Source organism: Aphelocoma coerulescens, chromosome 7, assembly GCF_041296385.1.
Source record: "Aphelocoma coerulescens isolate FSJ_1873_10779 chromosome 7, UR_Acoe_1.0, whole genome shotgun sequence".
NCBI lineage: Eukaryota > Metazoa > Chordata > Aves > Passeriformes > Corvidae > Aphelocoma > Aphelocoma coerulescens.
Genome location: NC_091021.1, coordinates 27,656,255 through 27,668,473, shown reverse-complemented (window position 1 = coordinate 27,668,473; position 12,219 = coordinate 27,656,255). Strand labels below are relative to the sequence as shown.

The 12,219-nt window shown below is 36.3% G+C and overlaps 1 protein-coding gene across 2 annotated transcripts in view; it reads right to left on the bottom strand.

Annotated features, from left to right (window-relative positions):
* Positions 1 to 975: 975 nt before the first annotated feature.
* Positions 976 to 12,219, bottom strand: part of PTPN4 (protein tyrosine phosphatase non-receptor type 4) — a 112,656-nt gene continuing 101,412 nt past the window's right edge. For both annotated transcript variants that reach the window (XM_069021003.1, XM_069021004.1), the window contains exons 26-27: positions 10,133 to 10,268; positions 976 to 7,656 (exon numbers count right to left, since the gene is read on the bottom strand). In XM_069021003.1, coding sequence (XP_068877104.1) covers positions 7,570 to 7,656; positions 10,133 to 10,268 — 223 coding nt within the window. In that variant the 3' untranslated portion in view covers positions 976 to 7,569. The remainder of the gene's footprint in view (positions 7,657 to 10,132; positions 10,269 to 12,219) is intronic.

The following is a 12,219-nucleotide window of genomic DNA, read 5'->3' as shown; positions in this document are numbered from 1 at the left end:
TAGTCTGTAGTGGAGATCTGTCAGGTAAATAGGAGTCTCCTTGCTTTTAAGTCTACACCAATTCACATTCTCCTATAAGACCAAGAATTCTGGGGAATTCCCTGATTCTTGGACATTGTCCCTAAATTTTCTAACCATCTTCAACTATTCCTCAAATTGAGTTTCTTTCCACTCTGTCATTCACAAGCTTCCATGCTGGTACCAAGATTATTTCCTTCCTGTAGCTTCAGTGACACAAAAACTTAGTTGCTCATTTTTGCAATTTCTACTTCACACCACCCTCTTGCTACTCTTCCTGTAATTACAGTCTACTCTTTCCTCACTCTTTGCTACTCAGATACAGTCCAAGTATGTACTCATTCAACTGTGTTAGAATCTGTCACTTGTCTTATACCCAATCTTTCTATTCCAGTTTTAAACAAATCTCCTCCTACTGGAATGCCTCTTCTTATGTCTGTTGTTCTCCTTAAAGTGCTTTCCCACTAGTTTATCTTTTTGTACTTCAAATCCAAACACCCTGTCCTCACTTTAAAGTCCTGTATTAATCAGTGGAATTAAGAAGATATCAGGGTCTCAGACTCTCATCCCTCCTGAGATTTTTGTCTTGCCTTCTAAGTCCTTTCATCATCTTTACCCACTTTTGTTTTGAACATCCCCTCACTTTTTGGCAGCAAGCATTTCATCATGAGCTTCCATCTGGAATTTTTGTTCTGTACATCAGTGTTTATCATACCCTCAGCTTTTTGATCAGATTATAATCTCTACTGAACAGCATCTCCAATACAATCCCTGTATACAAGACAATTTAGAAGTTATTATTCCATTATAGCAAATCTTGCAGTATTTAGATATTTTCAGGCAAAAACTTGGGCTGATGCTTTATCCAGGCAATTTAATTCCTGATAATTTAGCATCCTCTTCTAGTGCACAATCCATAGGGGTGTATTTATGTCATACAATGTCAAGAAGGAAAATACAAGGTGAACATTATCTGGCATTGGACACATGTAAATGTGGCACAGCAAAACCATGTGTACAGTAGCAAGAAAATCGCAAAAAAAAAATTAAACTTTAAATTACTAAAGCACATCTTTATTTTGCAATTAAACAATTAAGATCCACAAGTAAACTATATATATATTTTCAAGTCTGTACCTAGACAACTATTTGTCAACTGAAATTAAATATATCCACAAAATATGCATAACAGCATTTTTTCACATAATAGAATGAAATTTTACTTAAGACTAAAACAAGACTTGTTAAATGTTAATTAGCATATTTATCCTGGGAACTGCTGGTTTTCGGTAGAAGTTAGTGTATAATTTTAATGGCAAGAAATTTCATTTTATCAAAATGAGGACAAATACATAAGGCCCTTTAAAGCATACAGTAGCTGCAGTGACAAAAGCTGATTTATTTTCACATTGTCCAGTGTTGACCAATTTCAAGTTTCCATCGTCTCCCATCAACCGCTGCTTAGCCAAGATGGAGCATTTAGGTTGTTGGTTTGTTTTTTTTTCCCTCCCCCTCATGTGCTTTTAAACAAATTTATAGGCAGAAGTCTACTTATGGGAAGAGCCTTTGCATCCCCCCAATATTAATAAAGATACACAAGAGTTAGAACAACAAAAGAGCTATTTAACTCTGAGATGATTTACTCCACACTTGCAGTCCATCATTCAGCAGTATGAAACTGAGATGAAATTTGACAACTGAAAGCCACAGCTGGAAATGCAAATTAATTACCAGAAGTAGCTGGCAAAAATATTGCCACCATCTGTTAATCTTGTTAATAATGATCTAAACAATACTCTTCCCTTTGTATTTACACATAGTATAGCACCTGTTACATTAAAAAAAACCCAAACCTTACACAAACAGCCCTGCCAAACTGACTGGTTAAAATGGGATCACTGGTAAATGAAGCAAACCAAATGGAAAACAAATCTGGATACACTGGATAAGATAAAACCTTCACTCTCTTACCTTAATTTTCCTGTAAGATTATTATGGGTTGTTACTGTGGTGCCACAATGTACGGAGCTAATTGCACTGGATCATTTAAAGTCTAGTCCTTGTGGATATATTCTAGTTAAAGAACAAAACAGCTTAACGTAAACTGTTTAACCCTTTCACTCAGGTCTCGGGCCCCTGGCCTAGGTGCAAAAGGGTGACAACTTCCTTAAACTTTGTTGTGCATTATCTTTAGTTATCAAAATTCAAATAAGTTAAAAAAAAAAAAAAAGAATACTGATTTCCAGGTAATTTATCTAATGTTAAAAATAATGCTTAGCAGAAACATTTACAGTAAACATAGCTCATTTGCAGCTAGCTCAGAGAGATCACAGAGATAAATTTACAAGTACCCTGTTAGTTTCTATTTGCACCTTTTTTTTTTTTTTCCCTTTTTTTTTTTTTGTGGTTTTTCCCCCCCCAAATGCAGGCTTCATATTCATTTTAAGACAGGAAAATTGAGATGATAGAATTATCTTATTAATATCTATTTTCTGAAAATCCCTCAGAAACACATGAACAATCAACAAGAAATGGTTAGAACAACAGAAAGCATTCATACCAGGATGTAATCCGAATCATCTCTGTACAGAAACCCATTAAGCATCTCTCTCCAAACCCAATTTATTTTGTCCAAACGTTCAGTCAGTAGTAAGCATGAGATAAAGTGCTACTATTTAAACATCAAAACACTTCGAAAAAAATTATCCTTTAAAACATGTAAGCTTGCTAAATACAAAATACCACAACCAACAAGCTGCCAGCCAGTCCGTGACCCACAGTTCATGCTACAGCAGACTAGAGTCAGATATTTTAGTGGTTTTTTAAAATAAGGCTACTAATCAAAATGTCTAAATTTTTAAACTTGAATAGTTCACTATTTTTTAAAAGTCATTTATCTCTCCTTTAATACCATTGAGATCTCAATGAGCAAAACACACCAAAGCCAATAGCAAGAACTTACAGCTTGTGCACCAGATCAAAACTTGTAGCTGGAGAAACCCTATGAAAAGACAGACACTTGTGGGAGCCACAAGCACAGAGGTAAAATCCAGTGATAAGGAACTGGCCTTCCTTGCAGACTTCTAAACAAACAAGTGAGTTTCAATGTCTAAGTGCAGTGGGATAACAGAGACCAGACAGAACAGTTAAACTGAAACAAACCAACCATTTCCTCCTTCTAACAGCTTCCCAATCACCACTAATTGTAAATCCCTGCACATTCATGCAAGATCCACCGTTCATCAATGAATATTTTTTTACCAGATCTTAATACTGGATCCTAGCACTAGAAGTAGCAACGGGAAAGAACTTCTTCAGTCTCAAGACAAAAGATGGGTACTAAAATTGGCAAATACACCCAACCCAGCTAACTGGGGACCTGAGATGTAAGTGACAAAAAGACCGCAACTAACATTAGAAGACACCATTCCTGTCCTTGGTGGAAGTCCAAATATGTGAAATTTTCATGTGGACCATAATCAAAGCACTCCCTTTATCCTCAGGGCTGAGGGGCTTGCTGATTGACTGCAAAGTGGCTTTACAGTCAGAACTACAGCATATGTACTGGACAACCTTGCTTTTGCTTGGAAATTGGTGGATCTGTAGAGCTTTTCATGCTCATGCTAATTCCCTGAGCCATCAAACATCGCCCACACACCTGCACAGACACTGCATAAGCATAAATATATCACATAATTCAGCTCCACAGCATACCTGGAGCTCCAACATCTCTATGCCAGACCTTCCCTTCTTCCTGCTTCCCTGGGCAGTGCAACTGCAGCACATCCCGCTGCATTTTGGCCCTTCTACGGGTACTACAAAGCTTTTTGGAAGGTCTCCATGGAAAGTTGCCAGCTACACAAGTTCTATAACAAACTCCTCATGTTCCTTAATGTCCCAACTGCTTTCTCACCCTTTCTTTAATAGATGGTGTGCCACACTGTAATCAGATATTCTAGAAGAAGTGTTATTGCTTCATCTATATGGTGTATAAGCTTTCAAGATTTAACAGAGAAACGTGGAAGAAATGTCAGCTAGCATTAAACGTAGTGAGAAAAAAAATCAGGCATTCTCTTTTTCATAACTGGGAGAGAATAGATAAAAATAAAACGCATAAAAGCAGTATTTTACTGCTTAAGACCTACAAGTGACTGAAGATACCAAATGCTTCCAAATTCAGGATAAATGAACTTTTTAGTTCTCAGTTATGTGGGATATTTAACGCAGTATTTCTCAAAGTGGACTGGCTGACAATCTGTAGGTGCTTTATTAAACAATACCTGCATCTTATTTCATATTTAGCAAAACCAAAAAAAGCTCTCAAAAACACTCAAAGCCCCCACTAGAGCCCCATGTCTTTCTACTTTCTACTAAAAAAACCCCTTCAGATCCATTTTAAACAAGAGATGGTAATGGTAGTTTTCAATCCGAACCTAAAAGTAAAAACAAAAGTCTTAACATTTTACATTGGCACAAAATTGTAATAATATTGCTCTTATTTACAATGAAAATTACTTTTTTTTCCTTAGCTGGATTTATATCATGGAAGTGTTACAAACATACTCTTTCCCACACCCACCCAACATTTTTCCTAATCGAATGGTATGAAAATAATTATTCATAAAATCCAACAGTCATAACACCAATCACATATAGGTCTATAAGTCATTATGTCTGAAAGATACATTCATGTTTTGTACAGCATGAAACATACAAAAACTTCTTTAAAAAACTCTTAAGGATGATACAGATCTTCATAACCCAAAGTAAAATATTAAGCAGTTTTGCTTTTTTTTGGCCGTATAAAAATATTTTAGAGGCCATTTATACCACAACAGGTAGAAAAATTTAAATGACTGACTTATGGTGCAGAAAGGCTTCAGTGCTATCTCTTTCCCAAGCAGTTTTTGGTTACCTTTATCCTGCCTTTGAAGAAGTCAAAAGCCACTTGAGTTGCTGATGGCCAATTAACTAAGAATACATACTTAGTTCCAATTTTTTCCCCAGTGCAACTAGTTAATAAACTACAAGTCAGTGCAGAGGAAAATTTTGCAGAGACCTATTTTTCTTGCCTGTATTTGTAATCAAAACAGTAATGACAGATGACCAATACATATCCCACACTTAATTGTGGTATAAATGGGACTTTTGAACTTGAACTGCTTTGGCAATTTTACATAAGAATATTTAAATATGTGACAAAGCAACGCTATATAATGCTGCTATAACCTCAGTTTCTGATTTCCCTCAGAATAACAGGGCAAACGATATTTTTGTTTACAACTTAACTATGAAGAAAATTTCTTTCAGTATAATGGATGAATTATTTTACTTTTTGGACAGTAAGTGCTGAGTTCAATATAACCTTCTAACTAGCCAGCAAATCAGTTAATAACCTCATCACGTGGAAGTTAAAGAATTATAAAAACGAATTTTTATTTGTTGCAAATGGCTTACAATAGAACTGAGATTAAAGCTACCATATTACTCTTCCTCAGTTCAGTTCAGATCCAGAGATTCTTGTAAAATTTATTTTTCACTGAGGGATAATATTGACTTAAGCATCAAATCTAGAAATATAACAGGGCCACAGCCCTCCTAATATTATTTTATTTTCTAAAAATATTTAAAACTCTATCTTCCATTTGGCATTGTGGTTCATGTTCATTACTAAGTCATAAGCCAGGATTTCATGTTGCCTGAATCCCTTTTCATGTAATAGTTCATAGCTGATCTGTTTCAAATGTCCATAGAACACAGTATATTATACAATATAATTCTTCAATAGTTAAAAATTATTTAGCATAGAACTTTCCATTTTAATTCTATGCTATATATATAGCTTACAACAAAATTTAATGGATAAACATTTTCAGGAAACCAATACAATAAATTAAAACTTTTAAATAGAGGGCACAAAGTTATCCTGTCACAGGGCAGTCAAAGAAGTGACTGTTTTTTTCTTACAGTATATTACACTGGGTACCTTGCTTCTGACTTGGTTTCTCCTACGCTAGAAAAATACTAAAAAATGGGGACATTTATGCATCTTTAGAATGAGCTCAGATACTGTATCAGACAGACATTTCTTACAAATCTTCTACCTACTTAAATAAGAAGCAACCCATACCAACTGGAACAATTTTGCACAAGCATAACAGAAAGCGACTGGGGTCATTATGAAATTAAAATTAAGGTCTGGGATAACTTCATAGTGTTCTCCTCCCTTCTCCCCTCCAAACAAATAAAAGAAAATAAAAGGCAGACCTGTACGAACATGGCTTGAAATCAACTACGAGAACATAACAAGTTAGTTAGAAGGTAATGGAATTAAATCACATCTGATTGTAAGTTCAACTTAATTATCAGTGCTATTAAAGAGTTATGTCTAATTGAGTAAAACAGCTATTCTCAATAAAAGGATAAAACAAAGTATCAGCTTCTAATGACCTACCAGCATTTCATAGTAAGATGCTAGTAAGTTACTGGTTGGAAGGAATGAAGGAATGTGCCAGATTTTTCACGTAATTACAACACAGCAGCATACAATGCTCATTCATTAAATTGGCAGAGGTGCTTTTGCTACAGAGAGTAGCACACAGGTACTTGTATAAGGAAAGAGGGAATAGTATTTCCATGACCCCTTGTGGTAACACATTCTAAGCACCAAGGGCCGTTTTTAAAATCTGAACCCATTAAGATAAATATGACAGGACAATACCACCCCCATGGAATCATGAGTGCCTTTCACTGGATGTACGCTGTAAGTCTCAAGGCACTTAAGGGGTTAAGACATAATGCATGCACTAGTTCCCATCACATTAATCTGAAGTCACATGAATCAGAATACACCAGTGTATGACACACAAGCTGTGTCAAAGAAATGCTGCTTATTTTTATGTTGTTTTTTAAAAATTTTTATTGTTATTATTTTGTACAAGATGCTGGTAAGTGGGCATTATGCAGCTACTGCTGGGTTAACAGACGCCAGCTCTCCTCTAACAACCAGCTGGTCTCTAGTAAGGGTGTAGGACAAAGTGGGCTGCATCAGTAGGCAGTGTGTATCTATCTAGTATTGGCAATATTGCTAATGTTGTAAAAAACAAAACTGTGAGAGTCTGTACATAGTAAATAAACCTAGCACTGGAAAAAGACCATGGCTTAGTGTGTTTTTCATTTGAAGAGACATGGGTGTAAAACAGGGTGAAATAATTCCAAGCCTTGTTTGTAGCAATTCAACCAGAAGCGCAGTATATGGCACTACAATGAAATATCGTCGATTACCCTGAACACAATTAGTTCTTACAGTTTATGGTTTGTTCGGAGCAAATCACGAAAATAAAGTCTTCAAACAGATGAAGATTAGAAGAGTTTCAGAGACTGATTTTGTTTAACGTAAAGTGCAACAGTGCTGAAGTTTTCAAAGTCCTTTGTCAATTCTTTGCTGTACTTCACTATCATTTCCTGCAAGCAGTATTATGGCACAAAGAATGTTGCCAGTTCATTACAGAGGACAGGATTCCTCAATCGATATCATAGGTTTTTTGCTCTTTACTTATGCAGTGATGCTTGTAAAGGTTTAATAAATCCTTCTTCATACACCTTCAAAATAGCTTCACATACAAATCTGTACTGACTCTGAAAAGGAAAGTAGATTCAGTAAATTGAAAAGAAATGTAATTGAAAAATGTCATTTGGAAACAGAAAAGGCCTCTAAGATTTCCCCATCCCACTCTCTTCACAGGCCAAGAACTGTGCTTCAAAGTTAGTTTAGGAAACCCAATACAAAATGAACTTTAGATGAGAGCATGTTGCTTCTCAACAGAAGAATACGATGAATGGTACTTTGAAATACATGCCAAAAGTCATACTTACAAACCCAGTATTATTATTGTTACAACATCACCTATTTAGTAATTTTCTGCTCTTTATTTCCCTGATGAATTTCACTGACCTGATGTTTCCACGCCCTTAGATTTAGAAGGCATAGTTTCAAAGCACTTTTTCATACTTACATTAACTCTGGCATGTTACTGGCACCTCCCTCTCAGAATTTGATACAAAAGAAAACTGTTTCATGTTTGAAAAACCCAGAACTCCTGTTTCTTAGCATTATATAATGTCTAACTCCTCAATGAATCCAGGTCTAGCACCTGCATACACAGAGGCCACTAAAGGTTTGTTTTAAACAAATCATAGTTAAAACCCCTGACAGTAATCAAATTAGAATATAATGAAAACAAACCGAAATAATTGCAAAGCACCACAACTCCCGTCGCACCCTGCCCAATGTGTCTATGCTGGTTAGAACTCCAGCACACCCGCACTGTCAGGGTGGTGGAACGGCCTCTCTGTGCAGTAGTTAGCGATGTCAGACCTCAGAAGGGAACGCTGACACATGTAGCACTAGAGTCACTATTTGCTGTCCCGTGCCGTGGGCACGGAACAGCTCCGCTTCTCCCCGTCTGTGTAAGAGCTGAGGGCTCCCCGCGCTCCTGAGGGCGCCTGAGCTGGCCGCGCACAGCGCCCCCCGGCGGACACACGAACCCAGCTCCAGGCTGCCAACGGAGAAACGGCAACAGCGGATGCTCACGAAACCTTAAAAAACCCAATTCCTTCATCAGACCTCCTCCCTCTCATGCACTAAACACCTGCTTTTCACTGAATCTTGAAAATTTTGGTTTTCTAAAAAAAATGAGGAGACCAGATGATATTTAGCACATACTGTGAAAAAATACAGTTAAAACCCTTACCACTGCAACTCCTACCTTTACTAATAACATTTCTTCCCCTCTACATATGGTAGAGAGACAGCTATTCATCCTGTAGAACTGTCACAAACAGCAAGAGCCATCCTTTGCTATTTTTCATGTATCATCACCTTTCTCATCCTTCCTGTGCTACCTGAATAATACAACTTTTTAGTGAAATATGAATACTGGAACATGAATTCAGCTGCACCGAATGACTGATGACCTAGAAATGGAGACACATACATACTTTTGGTCAGTCTTAATACTCTCTGAATAACACAAAAGGTTTATTCGGATTTGATCAGAGGAATGGCAGCAGGGACATGAAAATTACTATAGTGAGTAATACCTTCAGGTAATTGTGATTTGATATTGGATCTAGTGCCTTTTCTCCTTCAAGATGCTTTCTCTCTAAATGCTGTATACTAGGAGTAAAACTATATCAATTACTCATGATTACTCCTTCAAAAAAATAAAAAACCTGGAACCATCCAAAGTTTGGAACAACCAAAAGCCCAAGTTGTTGGTTTTTTTTTTTTCTTTCTTTCTGAAAGACAACACAACTCAACCTTTTCACCCTTTATAGGTACTTTCTAAAAACATAAATCCAAACTGTTCTTACAGATAAGCAACACCTGACTGATATAATAACAAGTTTCTAAATCTGTTCTAAAACACTTACAAGTCTGAAATACACATGAATTATCTCCCAAAACTCAAACATTACAGGTGCATGAAAAGTTCTGGTATCTTAAGGTACATCAGATGTCATGAAAGCCCCAAAAGAATCCTTGTTGTGAGTTACCTTCTTAGACTAAATGTACTTATGATTGCTTTGATGCATTTTGCATCAGATTTAATAACACTGATTTTTAAAACTATTATTTTTCTGATAATTTCCCTTTAAGTCACTACAGGGCATAGTAAAGGTTTGTTTCCATTACAACTAAGGCAACATAAAATCACTGAATTTCATCACTGAAGTTTTTTCTTGCATGTCTTGATTCTTTCTGTCTTTATGTTTTATACTACTCCTATTCTTAACACTTGGAATCAGGCTCCTGCTTTCTCCTCTGAGTGATTTTTACATTGCTGAAAATTGACTCTTTTTGTCATTATTTGCCAAGTATCCTTCAAAAAGCTGCTGCTTTTTTTTTCAAGTTTTCTCTGTAGAAATTTAAAGAATTGTTCTTTTCCAATAGCCTTAGGAATTTATTCTTGCCTGGAGCCAAGGCTACAGCTACACTGGGTAAAGGTGATCTCTGCAATATGATCAACAAGTATATTAAAAATCCATCCAACATGACTAGATCATAGAAAACTATTGTTCTGCAACACAGAACAGCAGGGATGATACTCACAGGTGTTTGGATCATCATGGCTCTTTGATCTCTCATGGTTCTTACAATATCTAGTGGATAAACAGGCTGATTGCACTCAATGAGACACATCGCTGTCTCCATCGTGATCAGAACCCCTGTCCGTCCAATCCCAGCACTGAAACAGCAAAAAAAAAACAAAGTGGAAAATGAAATCAAGTGTTTGGAGTACAGTTCATTCTTAAAGACCTTCCTTCTCATGGATTCTCAGGGCTGATCATCATGACTCCCATACTGCTGGGGCAGGGGTTAGACTGGCTGTGTCTGCGTCTGGAAGCAGCCTCTGTCCTGCCTGAACAGGGCAGTACAGAAGTGCCACTCCTTGGAAGAGGAACTGCCTCACCTAGCCATTCCCCTGAGCAGAACTTAGAGAGATGTTTATTAAGATCACCTTATAAACCACACTTACATCTAGAGGATAACAAAACATGAGCATATGCTGGGCACGTTGTGCCAGCTTGAGCATTACTGAAATGATGATTTCTGCAATGTTGGGCCAATAAAATAATAATAATGTCTTTCATGTGATCCATACCTTCTTATATCCAAATAAGGAAAAGAACAATTACTAGAAGCCTCTGTAAGATGACAATAAGGATTGTTTTCTTGTTATTAGAAAGTACAATCTAGATCTAGATTGCATGGATTGAAAAGGAATATATCATAGCAATCCCTTTGAAGACAATGAAGTACCATAACATACACATCTCAGAATGCAAGATTATCAAGAGAGCTTACAAACATTTTTTTCCCTTAAAAATAAAACAAATCCGAAGATTTATCTACTTTGTTTTAAATACACATATGCTTTTCCAGAAGTAGCAAGCCTTAAGGATTGAATATTTAACCTTGAATTTGATGATCAGTTTCAAATTTTTCAATTAATGCTGCACTTTTGAAATAGAAAACAAGTGTTTCCCCATATTGGAATATAGGGCCAAATACATATTTTGAAATGCCAGCATTATCCCAACTCATACAATAAATCAAAATATTTGTATCTAAAGTGATTAATATAAACATTTCAAACTCTGAAAGTTACTTGTTCTGATTTTGAAGAGTAACTTCAAATTAAGTCTGGCTAAACAACTATTTAAATCTTTGTCCAGGAGGTGGCATTAAAGCTACTCTATGTTTCAGTGATGTCATAAGAATTTTAGGACAAGATGTAAATGTGCTGGTTATATAAAATGATTCAGTAGTATTTCATATTTCTATAATTTATACATACAGAATTTAAATGCAGAATGCTTTACCAAGCAGGAACAAACAGTAACTGTCAAAGAACCTAATGACTCATTTCACAACTTCAAAAGATTCAGAGAAGGACAAGAACGATGGAAAATGTGATAATTTCCCTATGATAAACATAAGGTAAACTCTTCAGCTTGGAAAAAGAAATCACTGACTGATGGAGCAGAGCACTGAGACAGGGCATGAAAATCATGAAGGGCACGGACAGGATGGGTGGTTCACCATGTCATGGTGAATTTACAGAATTAGAAACTGTTCAACAAAACCAGTAAGACCTTATAAAGATAAAAATAACCACAAGACGCAATATCAGAAACGAGTGGCTTATGTAGCTCAATATAACAAAAACCTTTCCAATTCCTTAAGGTCTTTGTTGCCTTATAATCTCTGTGGGTTTGGACCATTTTGTTTTTAAATTATTATTGTACAAAATAAAATAATTTTCTACTAGCTACTTGGATTCCTCGCACTAAAGCTGGTAGCTTAGTCCTGAAAACAAATTTTGTTACACTAATGCCCTGCCCTATTATACTGAAGAGATGTTAAAAATAGAGTGCATGCACCATATGGAGGAACACCTGGGCTCCTTCTGTTTGACTCCCTGATGGAATTTGGTCATACTTCCCAACAGCCACCAAGTTGGGCCAATGAAGTAAATTATGTTCAACTGTGATATTCCATCTCTTTTCTTCTGTGAAACCTAAATTTTTCATACAAGTTTCAATTACACATGGAAATTATCAGTTTGGAGCTGAATTGATGCCTCCTTGAGGTAAATGAAACTGTTCCTACTCTCCAATGTTGTTGCAGTGTTT